This window comes from Gopherus evgoodei, chromosome 16 (assembly GCF_007399415.2).
Source record: "Gopherus evgoodei ecotype Sinaloan lineage chromosome 16, rGopEvg1_v1.p, whole genome shotgun sequence".
Classification (NCBI taxonomy): Eukaryota; Metazoa; Chordata; order Testudines; family Testudinidae; genus Gopherus; species Gopherus evgoodei.
The window spans coordinates 20,582,381-20,603,035 of record NC_044337.1 but is presented as its reverse complement, the minus strand read 5'-3'; the positions used below and the strand labels follow the sequence as shown (position 1 = coordinate 20,603,035).

Genomic DNA, 20,655 nt, shown 5'->3' with positions numbered 1-20,655 from the left:
GCCGGATAAGACTTTTTTTCAGTTCAACAAATCAACTAAAATTCAGGATAATCCCTGGTAAGCAAACATTCACTGCTCTGCACAAGGCCAGCACAAGGTCTATGCTCCATTTAAGCCCTTAGGGTGAATTTCACCCTGGAGGAGCCAAGTTGATAGGAAGGAGGAGGAATACTTCCCAGATGCAGAAATGTTATTGCGGCTCACTCTTTGTTCCAGGTTTGCTTACCAGCAGAACTGGTCAGTAAAAGATAAATGGTTCATTAAAAGACTATCAGTAAGCACAGTTCTAGAATCCTTCTGATACAGACTGATCAGTAACCTGGAGTTGTCAGCCCATGATATTTGTCAAAAGGTTTAGAAACAGTTCGTAATAAATCAAAAAACTTTATTATTTGAAGATGTTATAAATGTACAACACATTACTAGATCAGGTCTTCCCTACCCGCCATATCGGCGGGTAGCAATTGATTGCTCGGGGATCGATATATCGCGTCTCGATGATATATTGATCCCCGAACACGCTTATATCGAATCTGGAACTCCACCAACCCCAACGGAGTTGCGGAGTCGACATGGGGAGCCACGGACATCGATCCTGCGCCGTGAGGATGGTGAGTAATTCGATCTTAGATACTTCGACTTCAGCTATGTTATTCACGTAGCTGAAGTTGCGTATCTGAGATAGATTTTCCCCCGTAGCGTAGACCAGCCCTCAGACTGCGCGTGTGTAGGTTTAAAGACTCAGCGTTCATTCTAATCATGTTCATGGGTCCAACTTAGCCATACTAACGTAGGTAATAGTAACCAGCAAAGCCACACCAAACAAACACTCGTGATAGCCTCTCAAAATACATTTCCGCAAATAACAGCCTGACTGTTTAAAAGGGATCAGATTAGTAACAATGCAGAATTGATTTTCTTTTGGTCAGACCGTCGTCTTAAAGCAAAAATGGGTGACAAATGTTTAGTATTAGCACTAGTTAGTGCTGAATCTTTCTGCAGCTGTGCAGCAGATTACTGACCCATGCTAATAAGTTTTAGAATGAACCCTGAATTCTATAGGTTTGTTGATATTGACCCAAGTTAAACTTCATAAAAGTAACATTACATCTTAAAAACAACTGTGCATGCCACACATCAGTGTCAATTCCATATAAAATCTATGTACTATACCCATTCTATACACAGATGAAATGAAAAGTGTTAATTCATAGTACCTTACAGTATAACTTCACTAGTGCTACTTTGTGGTCAGTGCTGTATGGCAAATCACACTCTTGTACAGTTCATTAAACTATAATAAAAATAAACTTGCAAATTAATAAAGGTCTACATGCCTTTCTTACCTGCTGCAACAAGACAACACACATTTGGTAGGTTTTTATTTTAAAATGTTAGCACAATTTTTCCCCTGTCCAGAACATGATAGATATAAAAACTATAACCAAATTCAATAAGAATTTAATGCTTTTACATTTATTAAAGTTTGTATGCTTCAAACAGGGATCTGCATGTAAGTTCTTTAAGCCTAGAGCAAAAGGTACGCCACATGTTCAACACACTCCTTCTGTTATGACAAAAGGTTGCGATGCAAGTGAACATGACTTTTTAAACCATGTACATGTAAACCTATGCACTGCTTGTTTTTTTCCCCATAGGATATGCCATCCTGGCCCAGATTAGTGGTTGAACTAGTTTGCTAGCGAGTCTAACAATGGTCAGCACAAATGCTTCAGAGGAATAATCTGCCCATCAATGAAGATGCAGTTAGTGGTTGGGTTATGCCCCGAAACATGAGGATTTATATCCCTTTAAAATGATCTTATCTAATATACCTGTGGATGCAGTTATTCCATCAGCTCTTAATATTTACTCCCAGGACTTTATAAACAACTGATAAAAAATGCCACTCTAATTAGCAGAAAAATGAGGTATTTCCTTTGGAGAACACTCTTACCATCCTGTACATACTACTTTTGAACCTCACACTACTGGGAACAATTTATGTGCCTGCTCAATAGGCAAGATATGCTGACACAGTGATAGAATACAATCATCATTATCAGCCCATGGATCATGATGCCAGAAGACTGCAACTTGCTCCAACTAAAAGCATTTGAATGAACACAACCATTTCTCGGATACTAAGAGCCACCTCGAGAAGTCAAGTTTGGCTCCAGGCAAAATGGGGTCAAAGGTTCTGGGGAACAACTGTGCCAGGCTGCAAGTGGCCAAATGTGGGGAGATTGTCTGGAAACTGAAGAACTCTTGCAGCCATGTGTTCTTGCATTCCTAGCAGAGTGCAGGTGTAGTGACTACTGTATTACAATCTGCGTGAATCAGCTTTCCACTTTCATCGATACACACAAAGCAGAAGTGTCCTTGGACCTGTATAAAGGGCAACGATGTGCAAAGCCGCTGTGTATTCTTGTGTGACCATTTCCACCGCCCTCAAGAGACTGAAGAAGAAACAGTGGTGGATTCTTTGGACTTGCCTATTACGGTGGCTCAGAGGAGTCTCATGCTAGCTCGGTCTCACAGGTCAAGAATAACCAACGTTTAAGTTGCAAAGTGGCAACTGGCTCCCCCCTCCACCCCAATACATCCCTTTAAATGCATCGCCCCGTAAAGATAGTATAAATATGAAGCCCTGAGAATAAACTTCTATATAGAACGTTTCTATTAAAAATATCAAAGCTTTGTGATGACAAAATTATAAGTTACATATATATCTATTTAAATAAATAGCTAGCTAGCTTTCAAGAGTCACACATATCAAAAGGTAAGAGATTGTCTCTGTCAACTGAGTGTATAGTATAGAGCTAGCAGAAGAACAATTATAAGCAGTCAATATTGCAGCAGGTAATCCACCTACCTGGCCCATTTCCTCATTTTTCCTTGGTTTTATCTATCTTCCACTTTTTCCCTTGACCTAGTTCTGATGATGCAATGAGACACTTTGCAATGAAGCCAGCACCACTGCTAATCTCTTTGCTAGCTTTAATCGGGACTTCAGACACACAAGCACACGGCTCAAACCTGCAAATCCTTACTCACACAAGTAATCCCACTGATTTTTAAAAAGTGTCTACTCCTATGACTCTTGTGGTTTTTCAGGTTTGAACCCACAATCCTTTCATCGTTACACTGCCTGGAGACCAGCCCCTGCAAATGATGAATCCCAGCCTAATAGTCACTGTAGGGCTCTTTAGGCTTTCAGAATTCTAGAAAGCACAGGAGAATTGCCACAACTGCAACCACAACAGACTTAAAAAGCAATAGTAACCTGGTTGGAGTCGCAACCCATCCAGCTCACAGGACGTGCCACTGGACTTCTAAGATCCAGAGTCACTGGCAGCACACAGCACGTATTAGTGTCAGACATTCACATTAATGAGCTGAATCAACTGATTCAATAAGTGGCATTCTACATTACATTTGAATTGACATTGTTAAGTACATCTTTATTCACACCTAAATCTTGCTGAAAGATTAAATCCATATTATCATCTTCCACTAATCCCAGATATTGGCCACTGGAAACTTGTGTTCTCAAAAGACAAGCAGTGTTTAAAAATTAAAAAGCCATAGGAAAAAACCAAGGCTGGAGGACACTTTATAATAACCAGCCTCTCTCCTACACTTATACTGTACAGGTGTAAAGCTCTAAAATAATAGGGTCTAAAACTGCATATCCTCAAACTTTTTAGGTTTTTTAAAGATGCAGTATTCCTTTAATCATAAGGTTTCTTAAACCATAGTTGCCATATTAGTTTTATTAGGAAAGCAGATACACAGGGCATTCCTGTTTGTATTGATTTCACTTTCTCTACTACAATTATGCTGAAAACTATTTTAAAAGATGTATTGAACCTGTTCTGACGTGTCAAGGGGTGCAGCTTTGATTTACTTGTGTCACTTAGATAAACCTGACATAGAAACAAATACACCCTGTTCAGTAACAGACAATGATGAAACCATGCAATCTACCTCAAGTCCATTGCCATGGGGATAATGCAGAGGTACACAAGCAGCAGAACTTACACAGTCTAAAAGTGAACTATTCTGCTCCTTGAAAGAGAAGGCTGAAGTATGAAGGATATGTAGATAAAAACAGTATGCGAGTTCTTTGTGGAATATCTGTTTATAAATTACTTTAAAAAGTGTCTGATCTTACAGCATGGGAAGTTAATGGGAGCTTGGACACGACTTAATGGAAACATGATCAGACCATAAGTTCTTACAGGACATGCTGCTGTTACAACTTGTGTCCAATACATTCAGAACCACAGTCTGGAACAATTCTTGTTTAGTAAGGAAATCAGCATAATCACATGATGGTGGTTCTACCTAACACCGTCCTGTAGAAACAAGCACTGATTATTTACAAGAACTTGGATGGAAGAGGAAATACCATATATTTCAGTGCCTCAAATGCTTAGAGCTTCAAGTAATAACATCCTCAGGTAGTATTTCAAGGAAACCATTGCAAAAACAGAAAAACTGATCGAACCAACAACTGAAATTCTTTAGCATCAGGAAACTTGTTTAAATATTATTCTTAATATCATATCGATAACCCTTACTCATGTGAGTAGTTGCACTGAAATAAAATAGGATTAATTTGAGTAATGATTGAATTGAAGGATCTGACTCCGTTTTTAAAACCAAAACTGCAATTAAGTTTAGATGCCAAGAATGGGTTGAAAGAAAAACGGGGGTGCTGAAAATGATTACTTTTGAATTTGGAAATCTAAGCGCCTTATAGAAATCTGTTTAAGAGCAATCAGGCTGTTAATGGGATATTACAAAAGCCAAAAATGAAACTGGGATAATAGGTAAAGATAAGATCTGAGTGACTGAATTCCCCACCCATCACATTAATTATGTGAAATTGGCAACTTCTGTGTCTCAGCTGCATAATATTACAGTTCAGATGCCAAGATCAGGCCAAAACTTGTTGTGTGGTTTAGGTCTGAATCTAAAAGCCTGCAGAAAGATCACTTTAAGAGGTGACCTGCAGGGATATGCAGAATATCCTCTCGTAAAACACATACACAGCTTTATGGTGTGTAATGAAAGCTTAAACTGGTTATTTTCTCAGCATACTTTTTACATTAGAAATCCAGGTCTTGTTTACCCTGTCCTTCCTGGCAGACTATATACACTAGTGGAGGACTTGTTTATTACACTGCAGATGCTAAGCAAGTGAAATATGATTGAAAAGGTAAATGATTTTCAGTCCAACTATTTAAAAATTTTATTAAGACCTGTGTAACTCAATTGCAGCATAAACAGTTGGAAGAAGAGATCTGTGTGTGAGATTCAGCCCTTTGTACTTTAGTTGGCAGGCTGACAAAACTCACAATATACATCTGAGACCTCCAGTGAGTCTTCCAATGAAGACAAGGGAAGATAAGACTTGACATTGCTGATATTTCTAAGGTACACAACAAGTAGGAGAAAATACCTTATTTGGAAGAGGGCAATCATTTCAAGTGTGTTTTAGACAAGCAAGCAAGCAAAAACAGTACACAAACCTAAATATTTTTGTATGGATTCTGTTTCATTTTGCAGATGATCTTTCAATTAAAACCCAAGCAAGTTTGTGGCTTTTGGCATTGCAAGCAGAGTTTGAAAAGAAAGATGCCTGCAACACAGAACTTCTTTCCTACAATATACATTTAGAAATGGAAAACTGCATGGAAACAGGTCACCTTTCAAACTTAAGATCTGTTAAACCAGGACAAACCTCTGAACTGTAGAACTTGAGAACCAAAGTTGCAATGGCAAGTTAGGTTTCTGTGAAAGGAGATACTGCATCTTTAATCTTGTTGAGTGAGAGCTGCAAAGGTATGAGTCCTGCAGGACTGGAACAACATTAACGCAGCAAATAAATAGGAAAGAGTAACGCTATTTATTAATTAAAGAAATTTCATCTATGAATTATTCTGTTTAAATTAGAATGCAAGACAGACGAGTCTGGATAAAAACACGTTCTCTCAACATTTGGACTTATTTTAAAAAAAATTCCTAAGTGTCAATTTAAAAAGCATTTTGTATTTTGATATAGACATAAATTAACACTGTAGAGAGATGAACAGTATGATTACTATCCTATGATAGTGGTCAGTGACCTTTTGTAAACACTAGCCAGATGCTATAACCACTGGCTAGTAAAACTGCTGTCCTAGACCTTTTGAGCAAGAAGATTGAAACATGAGGCAATATCATCATTTTACTTTCTCCGCCAATCAGATGCTGAGTTGTGTTCACAAAGCTTGTTCCTGTATTTGGATATATATTTCATTTTCAACCTACCACCTGAAAGCAAAAAAAACCCCCCAGAACAAGTCTTCAAACCTCTACCTCTAACACTAAATCCACAAGGCTATTAACTTCAGGATGGCCATAACTACACACACTCTTATTTGAGAGGTGCCTATGCAAACAACAAAAAGATATTTTGCTTCCTCCGCTACCTTCTTCCCTCAGACCTTCTTTCATTTCCCTCCCAGCCCCCCAAAAACTTGTTTCCTCTTTTCAGGAAACATGAAGCTAGAGACAGCAAGAAGTGGCACAGTGGATCGGCATTCCCCTCTACGTGCGGTTCAGCGTCTGGAAGATTCGAGAGATCTGTAGCATGACAGGTCCCGTCTCTGGATCATTCATCCACTGAGTGCTGTTTAAGGGGTTTTCAAGCATATCTTCAAAGGCTGCCGAGAAAAGGAGGTGGCAAAACTCAGTTCATGATGCTTTATTTGGCAAATATTGAGTATTTTGGATGTTTTACAAAATAAAAGGTTAGTTTAAATTGCAGCAGAAATCGCGACTTGCTTTGATCACCACAACTCGGTCAGGACAGATCTTGGGATGCGAGCCACCCACACAGAGGCCTTCTCCCCACCCCCAAGCTCCCTGGCAACATAACTCCACTGGAGAAGCGCTACCAGCTTCTTGGCTGTGGCTACTGGGGGTGACGAGAAGGAGGTAGTACAAAAGCCAGCTGTGGTACACGCTCTACCTAGGTATTCCTATGGCGCTCATCACCACAGTATCTCAATGGCTCCAGCAATGAGTTTACTCTCCCAATGCCCCTGTGAGGTAAAGCATTATCCCCATTTTACAGGTGGTGAAACTAAGGCACAGAGGCATGCCTCTAGATCGCACAGGGAGCCTGTGGTAGAGCCAGGAAGTGAACTATAATCTCCTGAGTCCCAGTCAAGTGGCTTGGCCACAAGACGATCCTTTCATCCTGGAAAAATTCTCTGGGGCTAGAGGAGGAATAATGTGTGTTATCCCACCAGCAAGCAAGCTCCTTCCTCCACCAGCCTAATCACTGCCCTCTCATCTTGGACTGGAGTCAAGGGCATGCATGCTGCCATGGAGACAGTAGACCTCAACTTCCATGGTGTGTGCAGGGGAAGGGTCCCCTCCATTTGTAGATTTTGGAAGGATGACATAGGCCCAAATGGCTAAAAATAGTTCTCTTTACCTGTGTCAAATAACACCTCTATCCCAAGATTATTCCACTTATTACTTTTGATTGTTTATTTTAACTTATTTTGCATTTCACTCAGCTTAGATGATGAACAGACAAGTCAGAGCCACTTTGTAGTTCTCATGCACTAGCACGTTGCTGCAAAATTTGGGGTGCAAACACGGCAGGAAACAAGAACTTTTCATTCAGTAGTTTACAGATGCTTGGGACATGGGTCTGATAGATATCTAGCTTCCCACTGAGTTAGAATGCTGAAATGTGGAACTTCCTCCCCCTCCCCCAAACCACACACACAAAACACAAGTCTGACCTTTTCAGAAGTCACCTAAAGGTCTGTATAACAATTTACATAACAGAGTCTGGCAAACTCTGGCATAGAGGTTAATGGTCCAATTTTCCAAAGGTGATAAGCACCCACAGCTCCCAATAAAGTCAACGAGAGCTGTAGGTACTCAACACCTCTGAATGCCAGACTATAAATACTTTGCTAAGGTCACAAAGCAGGTCTCTGGCAGAACTGAGAATAAAATATAGCTCATGCTTCAACAACTAGACCATGCTTCCTGCTCGTCTGGGGAGAAGTGAGAGATTAAAAATATATTGAACTAAAGAAGGACTTTTGATCATTTTTTTTCATAACTAGGTATTTTCTAATTCAATGCAAATATTCATGTGAAAATGCATGACACTGGCAATAAGCCAAGGTATCATTAGCTACAGTATGTGCTCTGATGCTCATCCAAGCTTTATACATGTGTACAATGACATTTCATTTTCTATTTTCATATCCTGAGCTGCAGTATGTAACCCTCCCTCTGAAACGAAGATGCCACTTGTTTAGAAATCAGGGTGGGCAGGTTCTGCTCCTGCATTCTTTAAAACACACAAAACTTCACAGTAAACGTAAATGTTCAAAAGATCCACTGCAAAGGAATTCATATGCAACCTATGTTTTAAAACATGCCTTTAAATAAAAAGTCGAGGTAAAACTGAGGCCAAAGATTAAGCATGTTTATATATTGCAGAAAGGCCAAATATCTTCCTACTAAATATCTCCCTGTGTGGAGTTTCCTCAGAGCAACCCACCAACCACAGATTTACATTTCAGTCTCTTTTGGGCTCCTTAGTGATGTGGCTTTCCCATCCACAGATGCTTTTCAACCAAGAAAACACAGGTGCTCTACAGGGCAAACCTCCAAAAAGGATGAAGCATGTGTCCATAGCTGTTATTTCAGCCTTGGAAGACACACACAGAAGTCCTTAGCTGGCAGCTTTCAGTTCAGTTAAACTCAGCCGACCACTGCCCTCTGAGTAATGCGCAGACTTCAATCTATAGAACTGTACTACAGCATGCATTCTCTTCCACGCTTTTTGCAGCTAAGGACCCCAGGATACCAAGCAGAGATCTACATTTTCCCTGCCAAACTCTGGCCAAGTTGGGTGCAACGAGTCTCCTAGATCCACATGGATACTCTAGCCAGCAGCCATGACATTCTAGATGGTTGCAGGTTGATACCATTGCCTTAGAGATTCAGTGTCATATCTGACAGCCCCAGGATTGTTCCCAAGCCCCTGTTGCCCACATGGCATCAGCACTACAAAGAAAGCTGTCAGGCTGCACCCTCCCTCATCTATTCACGTGGCTTTATTTAAACAGAGTATTTTCTGATTGTCAGCAACTGTGGAAGCAATGCTTCTTCATCAGAAGCCAGGACAGTACTTACCTAACAGCGTTTTAGGGTTCGTTAGCCCTAACTGTACCACTGGGTTTTCTAGGATGGCTTGAAAGAGAGGGCTAGTGGTGTCAATTCCCTTCTCTAAATCCTCTGGAGATGGCTTTCTGTCTCCCAGCAGCCATTCACACTGTAAAAGTCAGCAGGCAAGACAAGTTTATAATTAGTTCCATTAAAACGCAAGCTTGTGAGACTTCAATCCCGCATGTAAATAAGGCACAAGATAGAACATCTCAGACAAAGTTTATCATCCCTGCATGCAATTTGAAAGACTAAACCATGTATCTATTAATACGTTAACTACTATTCACTTAGGTCCTGCTCCAAGTCAACTGCAAGGCTCCCATTACTCCAGCGGGAGCTGGACTAGAGCCTGACACAGCAGTAAAAGCAATTTCTGATTTTCAAACCCACATGAGGTGACATTCTGTAGATCACACTGGAAATCTACAGCTTGTTCCAGAACCGTCGTCCTCCTACACCAGAACCCTTCAGGATTCCCAAATCCAAAGTTGGAGGGCAGGCTCACTAATCTGACTGTCAGGAGCACATCTCAAAATCCCAGTGTGGTTACCTCAGCCCTTTTTCCTTCAGGAGAGGATAAAATGAGCATTCCTCTGTGTGCGTGTGTGTGTGTTGGGGGTGGCGGGAGGTTCCTTCAGATGAGAACCTCAAAAACCAATTCCCATGTTCCTGGCCAAAATTCTCCATCTCAACATTTCCACTCTGCAAGCAGTTCTCTCAACATTGTGCAGGATGCTGGCTATTTGCCACTCTCCAGTCCAGAAGTGACTGCTTTCCAGTGCTGTACGTAGCTAGTTTCAAAGATGCACAATATTTAATCATGTTTGCTTCAACTCCAATAACTGCCAGGGCTGGAATATGAAGAGCAAGGCCGTGTAAAATGGGGTGACTTTGAATTAAAAATATGACCCAGTGCCACCCGGTTCAGTGATCAAGAATTCTCAACTGATCAAATGATCATCATAGCAATTAGGAATGAAAATAACAGAGGATACTCACAGCTGCATTTTGCTGGTTGTTGTTTACTCTGAGTGCATCTATCACTTCTTTTTCATCAAAGCCCATCTCCATCAAGGCAATGACAGCCTAAATCAGAAACACACAGCTTATGACATGCAGCATTTAGCTTGTCCATGGCAGCTACAACACACACAAGGAATGAATCGTACCCCTTCTCCTTCTGTAGGAAAGCTCTTCCTTCTCCACATACAGCAAAGGAGCAGAAGGCGATGGTCCCGGTTTTAAGAATCCTGACTGGCTTTATTAAGTCAGATTCTCCTCACTAGAGGAGTCAACGGGATTTTCTGTGTGACTGAGAGGAGAATATAGCAGAATGTATTCCCTTTTAACTGTTTTATTTCCTAAAAGGCTTTTATTGAGTGCAAACTGTTGGCAAGCAGAGATTCAAGAGATTTGGAAGGTCTACCATCAGGCTACAAGTAACCTGTTTCCAATCCAATGGCACAACCAGGCCCTGATCCATGACTCAAGTCCTTAGACACTATTGTAATAAAAGCGAATAATAATAAAATAGCAGCAGCCAAAGCCTGCTATTAAAATAAATGTCAAAATCCCACTTATGTCACCAGAAGCAGGATTTGGCTCTAAAAATGCAGGATGGGACGTAAAGCCGGAACTCCCATGTCTAACACACACTCCTTCTGTGACCATGAGCAATTCACTCATCTCCATTGCCTCTGTTTTCCCTCTCCTTCATCAGTAAGAGCACTCAGACCTACCTATCTCACTAGCGTATTGTAGGGAAAAATGTTTGCAGAGCTGTTTGAAATAAATAAAATAAAATAAATTGAGATATACCTATCTCCCAGAAGGGACCCTGAAGGGTCGTTGAGTCCAGCCCCAACTTCACTAGCAGGACCAACTACTGATTTTTGCCCCAGATCCCTAAGTGGCCCACTCAAGGACTGAACTCACAATCCTGGATTTAGCAGGCCAATGCTCAAACCACTGAGCAATCCCTCCCCCAAGATTAAGAGTACTAAGTATTACTGCACTGTTCCAATGCACAGGTGAAAAAAAATGATTGAATGATCCCTCATTATAATATTGTTCCACGTCAATATCCTTGGGACTCAGAGGGGGAACTGATTCCTCTAACTAGAAGCCTCTCTCTTTGCTGGTAATTTGGCAGCAGTCTCCACCCTTGCACTTCCTACTTACACGGAACATCTGCACAAATGCAACAGCACCAGTGTAAAATTATATATAAGGAAATGCAGCCCCAGCACGCAGGAAGTGAACTTCCCCATACCTAGCTCCTACACGTCCAGGGATGGCTCCAGGCACCAGCTCAGCAATCAGGTGCTTGGGGCGGCCAAGGGGAAGGGTAGCACATCAGGCTCTTCAGCGGCAATTCAGCAGCGGGTCCCTCGGTCCCTCAGAGGGAAGGACCTGCCGCCAAATTGCCACCGAAGAAAAAAGCAGTGCGGTGGAGCTGCCGCCAATCACGATCATGGCTTTTGTTTGTTTGTTTTTTTGCCGCTTGGTGCAGCAAAAACCCTGGAGCCGGCCCTGTACACATCAAACAAGCACTGGAAGAACTAGTTATTTTGCCTTTCTTGCTCTTCTCTGGTCACACCCCTTAGTTGCTTGTATCAGGACATGTTAATGTCGGAATGCCTTCTTTTTAAATGAGGTTTTCACAGTGTTAGTTCAGTTATAGTACATGTACCATTAGCAGGCTGTGGCACTAATTTTAGATTGGGCAATGTGGCATTTAGGAGAGGGTTGTGATGGGTCAGAAGCCAGGGTCAGAAGCCAGGATAGAGACTCTCTTAAGAAATAGGTTAAAGTCTAAACCACATGTCAGATGGGACAGTTTGCTTTAACTCTCACATCCAGTTTTGAAAGTAACTTGTTTTGTACTGAAGGACAGAAGTTACTTGCTTTGAATCAACTTACTTCCATTCCCCCTTTACCACTATGCATTTGCAAGGTTAGATTTTGCTCTCAGTTACACAGGGACAAATTAGGTTGATCTCAGTGAGTTCCAGCTATGTAACTAAGCAGCACTTGGTTGTAGCCCATGGTTTCCTTTCAGGTTCAACAAAAGTCTTGGAATAAGGACAAGGAAGGCTGCTGTCTGCATCAGTCATTTCTAATACCCCATCATACTCCTCTTCAGATAATTTGGTTTTCATTTCTGTATCTAGAGATGGGATAGTTTTATTCCTGTTTCCTATTTGTATGCAACTCAGAAAAGTAGAAAGGTACTTATATCTATTGGGAACCGTTATCTTAGGAAACCCAGCCACCATCTAGTCTGCCCTAGGCAAAAGGAACCCAGGATTCTATCCTAAGGGTAAAAACCTGGATCCACCCAGGGGGAAAACTCCCATTAACTTCAGTGAGGCCAGGATTTCACTCCTGTGGTTAAGGACTTCCTATACTAACTGTTCCTACAAAGCTAAATACTCCAGATGTTATGGTGCTACACAAAATGATTCCTAAACACTGATATGGAACTAGTCTACTTTTCATCACTACATTATTTCATTGCAATGTAGGCAAATTGAGATTTCATATACAGGTGACCTTCCTCATGCACAGAAAGAAAATAATTTACAAACAGACAAATTGGATCCAGGTTATTTAGTGACTGGGACATTAAATGGTGTGCACAGTTGAAATATATATTGGAAGAGGACAAGCGTATTTAGCTTGGTCTTTTTAAGAAGGTTAATTGCCTGTAATATTCATGATTTAGATTAGACTACTAAACAGCGGAATGAAAAAGGTAAGAAATGAGCAGGCAGAATCTGAAATGTATTGTGGAATATTACAGAAGAGGCAAGACCCAAAGAAACAACTGCACATTTAAAGGGAAGCAGAAAGTAGAGTTTGTAAGCCAAATTCTGTTCTTAACTATGCTAGTATAAATCCAGAGTTCACTGAAGTTACTCTGAATTTCCACTGGTGCAACAGAAATGCAGCCATGCAAGTTCTGACAACACAGCCATGACGTGGTATGGAGCCAGACAACTGGGATGCTGGGGATGGGAGACAGGATTTTAAACCTTGTACTTCATGCTCTATATCCAAGGCTTGTGGTTTTCTGGCAATAAAACACATGCTGTCACGTGCATTTGCGAGTTCTAGTAATTTGATTTAGTCCTGGTGCACATTAAATATTTAGAACTGTGTATCTGAAATTTTTAAAAGGTCTTTTTCAGAGGTAAGTAATTTTACTCATGTCTTAACATTAGCTATTAAGCTGTTGATGGATCCTGTCAAAGTCTCAGGAAACCTTTAGTGGTAAAACCAGATTATCTTGAATTCTAAACAGCACCTCCTGGTGAGTTTAAGGGGAAACAATCACATAAATTGTTCTGAACAGGTATAAATTTTCTATGCATGATATTTATAATAGTTCAGATAAACAATTTGAAGAGATGTTTCACCATCACTTCTGCAAACTCTTCAATATTCAGTTTAAATGCTCTTTTGTACTCTTCTATGGTAAGAGTCCTCAGGGCACCATAAGTAATATCCTATGGTGCTTCTTCACCAATACACACAACTACATTATTTCCTTTGGCTTCAGTGGTGGGAGCAAATCATGATTACAAACGGCTACAAGAGATTAGCCCCAGCACTGGGGCAGACCTAACAACACTGGTAATTTACATGCACCTGTGTTAGAGACTGTAGTGTATAGGTACTGGGTGGTATCCTTTTAAATATTTTAAGAGTCCTCTAAGGGTCCTTAATATCTTCTGCATTTAAAAGCCTCCAGAACCCTCCTAGAGCAGCAGTGTATATAGGTATCCATACCTGACATTTTGCATATAGTTAGTAAACATGGTTATTTGGAGTCCACTGTGTCCCCATGGTTTCCTTCATATTACATTTGTACGCTAAAGAGTAAAAGACAGACAAGACATACTCGTGGGTCAGGACGAAATTCTCTTTTCCTGCGGATCTTCTTGAATATTTCCGTCAGCTCATCCTTGGGCTCTTCCCCATCAGCTTCCAAAGTAGGACCAGCAATTGCTCCAGCAGAGGAAGCGCCCACTTCAGAGGCAGCTTCTAATGAGGTTTGACCTGGAAGCGGTGCATCAACCGTGGGGTCATCTGCGTGTTCTATCAACCATTCCATGGCCTGCGTCACTGACATGCTGAGACACAAAGTTAACGGAAACCATTATGGGGAGTCAGCAAAGCTCAACAGGTATGTTCTACTCTGCAGTTCAGAGCAAGCCTCCAAGCCCAGCTAGACAGACTCCAACTAGCTTAACAGTGTGAACACCTTGGCTTCAGCAGAGACACTGGCTAGCCACCTGAGCTCAGACCAGAGGGATCAGTTGGGCTTGAGAGCTGGAGCGGCAACATCTACACTCAAGCCAATGGAATCTGAGAGGCTTACTTCCAAGCTGCAGGGGGAACAGACTCAGTGAGTAAATCATCCTCCCACAGGTTTGGCTTTTGTTCCTAGGACTTTCAGCATCACCAGCTAGTTTGTAGCAGGATGTTCCTGAAATATCACGGACACCACAAACTGATTTCTCCTGAGCTAATAGTGAAAGGAGAGGTGAGGTGAGGTGGAGAGAGGAAAGCCAGGGTTCAAGATGAGCTGAAGCAGCAAACTAGCATTTTTAAACATGCTTCTGCTTCCATTTCAACATAGAAAGTCACTCTTTCCCTTACAGGTCAGAAGAAACTCTCGCTTTGCAATTCACAATGTGATCTCTGCCCAAGTTTCCACAGAACCTGAAACCATAGCCCAGAGAGGTGACCTGCCCTGTTCATCTCTATTGAGTATTAATTGATACCCAGTGACTATAATTTAAAATGTCAACACTGGGAACTGTTTCACTGTCAATCAAAGCATGCAAATAAGGAGAGGAATAAGCACATCACACTTACACAATTTACCCTGAATGACAGCTCATTTTGGTACCAGGAGTGGATGATGCTTGGGTGAGCACCACCCCTTCTTTCCCCCACACTTATCCCTGGAGCCCAAAAGAGCATCTGATCCCCACCAAGCAGAGCCTATGAGCTTTTGCACTCTACTGAAAAGGAGCCAAGCCCAAGGAGATCACTGTGATCATATTTTGAACCTTGGCATAATCTGCTGTGTCTCATGTCATTTTGGTATCTGAAGTAGGTGAAGCTTGAGATAGTACCACTCTCCCATTTGTGCCCTGGGGAAAGCAGAGAAAGGAAAAATCCAGAGATGGGATTGGCACAATCACACAAGTAATTTTATAACCAAAGAAGAAAGGAACAGCCCTTGATATCACTGTTTGGATGTGGGGACAGAAATGAATAATTTAAAATGGTTTTAGAAGTCAGCATGAAATGTTTCTTCTGCAGTTTAAGGATTGGGTGTGTTTTTTTCCTCTCTTTTTTTTTAAACCGAGTGTGAGAATTTAATACTCATGAATGATGCCAAATACAGAGACCCCCATTTATTCTCAGAACAAGTCCAGCACAGTGAGCAGCAGAGTAAGGTTCTCTCACTTGACACCCACTCCCCACCCATATGGACTTCTACCCTGAGCAGGGTTGTTCCCTGTGCCAGTGCTTTGTCCCATCTTGGATTAGGTGTTCCAAGAGGCGGTTTACAGCAAATGCATTATTAGCCAAATAATAATGTGCACCAGTTATTTCAGTAATTAGCAATCCTGTACACTGAGGGCTGCGTATAACTCACTGGTTTAACCGAAGGGCTTTGACAGCTCGGCTCTCTGGAAACCCCATTTCTGTAAGCTGGCGCAGGGCTATTTCATCCACTCTGTCTTCCTCGTCCTCATCCAACATGGCTACAGAGAAAAAACAGATTCAGGTAAGGATTTCAAGCAAAAGTAAGTCCCTGCTCCATCTGGAAAGATGTCTGCTAAATTTGAATCCTTAGTCTTCCCTTTCCCACACTAACAAGTCAGAAAGTGAAAGAAAAACCTATTAAGTCTTCTAGTTCAACCCTGTTAGCTCAGCTAACGTTGGATTGTTCCCAGGGCTTTGTCAAGAACAGTGTTCAACGTCTCAAATGGCGGGGAGTGGGTTTCCTCAGTACCCTTAATGTTCTATTCCACTCGGGACTGAGCTTTCAAGCATTTAGACATGAGCAGTCCTTATGCAAACAAGCATTGCTGCTGACTTCTATGAGACACATTAAAGAATTACTTGAGAGAGAGAGAGATGTGGTGGGATCAGGCCCTAACAAATCCCAGAGTCAGGAAGTTTTCCATTATATGCACCCTACATTTTCCCTTTTCTCCATTTAATCCTAACTCTTAGGGTAGGTCTACACTAAAAAAAAGTGTGTTCTTAATGTGGGTTAAAATAGCCCTGAAGACATGGCAATTTAGGTTAGCAGTTTGAGTTCAAACCTATGGTCCTCTATAGCCTTTACCTCTAGCTGCTAACCCAAGTTAAAGACAAGTTACCAAGTCTTCACTACTATTTAACCCCAGTAAACTAACACAGGTTAGCCAACTGGAGTTAAGAACACACTTTTGTTTTGTTTTTTGCAGTGTAGACATACTCTTTTAGTGTCCTACACCCCAAATCATTCCTCACCTTCCCTAGAGCTTCAGTTTGAGTGAAGTTTTCCAGTAGTTATACTGTACTAGGAATAATTTCACATTTACATGGTACCTCTCATCCCAAAGTGCTTTTCAAACAAAAACCAATATACAAGGGATGAAATCCTCCCCAGTTCAATTCAATGAGAATTCTGTGGAGCTACCTGCAGCAGGGGGAGCTTCCCAGAGATGGGTCTGAATCAGTCCCAGGAGCGGTCCCTGCAAGGAAAGAGGAAATCCCGTCCCTCCCCAGCATCTGGAGACCAGCGCATGGTAAGAGGCTCCAGGCCGGCCCTTCCCCTACACTAGCCAGATTTCATGGGCGAGATTAGATTTCACAGTCCATGACACGTTTTTCACAGCCATGAATTTGGTAGGGCCTTAAGTATAGGACAGGAATATTTTTAAAAATAAGACATCAAATTGAGACTGATTAGTAAGAGGGAAGAGTGTTACCTACTGAATATCCAACAGCACTTCCTTCCTCTGCACCTGAGTATTCCTGAGGCTTTGGCTACACTGGCACTTTACAGCGCTGCAACTTTCGCGCTCAGGGGTGTGAAAAAACACACCCCGAGCGCTGCAAGATACAGCGCTGTAAAGCCTCAGTGTAATCAATGCCGCAGCGCTGGGAGCGCGGCTCCCAGCGCTGCAAGCTACACCCGTAGAGGATGTGGTTTACATGCAGCGCTGGGAGAGCTCTCTCCCAGCGCTGGCGCTCCAACCACACTCACACTTCAAATTTCAAGTGTAGCCATACCCTCAGAAGAGTCCCACTGATGTATTGACCCATCCCACCTCTGCTCAGCTTGGGAGATATGAGGGAATCACAGCACAAGGTGGGTATGGCTACAGGCATTTTGTAACAGGATGAATAAACATTTTGGGTACTTCTTGACAAGACTAGTCAAAACATAGCTCCACAAACACATTGAGGACACGTTCTTACCATTTGCCTTCTTAAATAGTTCAACTGCATCTGGGTTCAGTGCTAGCAATTTCTGTGCAACTTCTATAAGTGAAACTAAGATCTTCCGAAGCTCTGTCTGGAACTGCAAGAAAGGAAACTGTCAAAACATTCAGACAGGAAGCTACCAATAGCCATTGTCACTTAATACATCTATTGTTAGAGTCTCTATGCTATGCCCTTGCCCCCTGTAGAGAAAGTTGCTTTATTATGGCTTTGCTTTCACTATGTTTAGCCTATCAAAAATAGGTTGGCATGTTTCCCATGGAGTGCTACATAGAGCAAGAATTGCCATGCAGGAAGGGTTGTTTATTTCTTCCATTGCTTTAGTCCCATAAGAAAATGACACTAGCTGAGAAAGCTTATTTCTTAATGGAAACAGTGGCCCAACTCTGTAAGGAGCTTTGTGTGGGCAGACAGAAGTCAGTGGGCCTCTGGTCAGATGCTGTGGAGTTCCTTTTAGGACTGGGGACCCCTGTTTCTATAAAGGGATGAGCTTTCCTGGCTAGTGCCATTTTCTTTCTACGACCAGCTTCTTCTGAGACTTGTCATACCGATGTGTCACGGCTTCCCTTCCTTCATCTGGAAACATTTTTAGTGTATCCCATATACAACGGGGCAAGCTGCTCACTAACCATGTTAAGTTTTCCATGCTTCATTTTAATTAATAGTAAGTACTAGGGACATTTGACTTCTCTCTCTTATTTTTTTTTAAATAGTCAATAAATAAAATCTTGAAAAATTAACAGCACGTATTCTGCACATAGGGCTTTGCTACTTCATGCACATGGCAGTATCAAACCTGAAGAAGCAAATCACACTGTCTGCTGAACACACATTGAACACATACTCACAAGTTCCTTCAGCATTTTGAAAGCTGCACAGTGCTGGGGCATTTTTAAACTTTGAAAATAGAGACAAGAGGAAAACTAACGGCCTCAAACTCCACGTATAATCAAAAGTTTTATGCAAACAAAATGCAGTCACTTTATAAACTATTTATAAATGGAATCTTAACATAATACACCTCTACCTCGATAGAACGCTGTCCTCAGGAGCCAAAAAATCTTACTGCATTATAGGTGAAACTTATATCGAACTTGCTTTGATCCACTGGAGTGCGCAGCCCAACCCCCCTGGAGCGCTGCTTTACCGCATTGTATCTGAATTCGTGTTATATCAGGTAGCGTTATATCAAGGTAGAGATGATCATTTATTAACCCCTTAAGTATGTTAGGTATTATAAGCATATCAGCATGAGACATTATAGATGGTTATAAGCAAACTACTGACCTTTTAGATTAACATTCGATTAACCCATTTCTTAAAACTTTTATTAAGTATTCATTAATTCTTTACAAATGGAACCTTAATATAACCCAGAATGCAGTAGAAACTTAGAATTAAAAAAGTTTATTTTCTGCGGGGAACAGTTTATAATCACACTGGTCTTTTAATTAAGATTTTTATTAGAATCGTGTAGGTAGCTACTAAGACAAAAGATCAGGTATGATTTTTTTAAAATTCCTTTGGTGAAAAACATGGAACAAAACAGGTAAATATTTTGTACAGATATAGGGCAGTTTCACTATTATGACCATGTATAAGAGAATACCTTAAAACCAGGGAATGAAGATCATACTTTTCTTTAAAAACAAAAAAAAAAAAAAACAAAAAAAAACCACATTCCCCTGCAATATTTCCAACCAAACCGTGCACTGCTGTGCTAGTGCATTAGAATCTGAAAGGGCCTAGGCTTTATCATTCAGTGAGAAATGCAAAAAGTAAAACACAGCATAAACAGGGAAAACCTTAATTTGATTCTTAAAGTTCAGTTTTAATTTACCTATGCTACTGGTATATTAAGCACGCCCCCTGGTATTATTTTTAACCTGAGACACGGACCATACATTTTCACCTATTTCAAAAGAAATAAGCAACAGGTCCAAGCTTCAGTGAAGTCGTCAAGACAAGATTAACTAACCTATGGATGTGACTGAGAAGGGTTAAATCAGGGAGGAAATCTAGATTTGGCATGTGAATTAAATGAGATAAAAAGCACCATACTTACATCCCTCATGTTGTGGTGGGCCACAGTGCGATCTACATTGTGAGAGGGCAGATTTGCTGTTGCTTTGAGAATAGCATCCTTATCGGGAGCTTTCTGTTCCTGCTTCCTCTAACCAAGAAAAGGAAGGATGGTCAGATTTTGTAATTTATTATCCACTGAAATACAATAATAAAAATTATGCTATAGCCGACTGATTTCATATTCTTTTGTAGGCAAACAAGTGATGTAAAGTAACTCATGACTAAGGGAATTGACTAGCAGTGCAACTGGTTAATTGCACTAATACTTTGTAATCACAGGGCCAAATCAGACCTGCAGTGTCACATATATTTTTCATAAAAATAAATCAGTTTTCCCACATGCTCCACAAGGCCACATAGTGCTTTTCACTTAACTATCCCCATTTTGCAGATGGGGAAATTGAGGCACGGAGGGGAACTGACTCATCAAAAGTTACACAGTGGCAGGAAATAGAATCCAGGAATCTCCATTCCCAATCCCATGCTCTAACCACTACATGTTTGTAACATTATCCCATTAAAATATGACCATATAGATAATTGTCGCAACCACTGTTATATATTTGCAGAAAATCTTGTACAAAGGTTGTCAAGTGAGGCGTCCATGAAAAGGTTATGATTTGCTGGTTATAGTTATGCTATCTGGCTGCATGTATCATTTTTGTATTTGAAGTTATAATTATTGTCTCTATACTTGGATTTCAAGTATTTGCTCCTGCGGTAATGCCCACATGGTAGCTAGCCAGCACATACTGGAGGAACTATTGAAATTGAGTGGCCCACCAAAAG

At 41.2% G+C, this 20,655-nt stretch overlaps 1 protein-coding gene across 1 annotated transcript in view; it reads right to left on the bottom strand.

Annotated features, from left to right (window-relative positions):
* Positions 1-1,288: 1,288 nt before the first annotated feature.
* The window catches only part of UBAC1 (UBA domain containing 1), a 32,172-nt gene continuing 12,805 nt past the window's right edge, over positions 1,289-20,655 (bottom strand). Inside the window, exons 4-10 of the mRNA XM_030535308.1 lie at positions 19,847-19,954; positions 17,758-17,860; positions 15,938-16,046; positions 14,165-14,396; positions 10,258-10,344; positions 9,226-9,364; positions 1,289-6,716 (exon numbers count right to left, since the gene is read on the bottom strand). Of these exons, the coding sequence (XP_030391168.1) occupies positions 6,601-6,716; positions 9,226-9,364; positions 10,258-10,344; positions 14,165-14,396; positions 15,938-16,046; positions 17,758-17,860; positions 19,847-19,954 (894 nt within the window). The 3' untranslated portion in view covers positions 1,289-6,600. The remainder of the gene's footprint in view (positions 6,717-9,225; positions 9,365-10,257; positions 10,345-14,164; positions 14,397-15,937; positions 16,047-17,757; positions 17,861-19,846; positions 19,955-20,655) is intronic.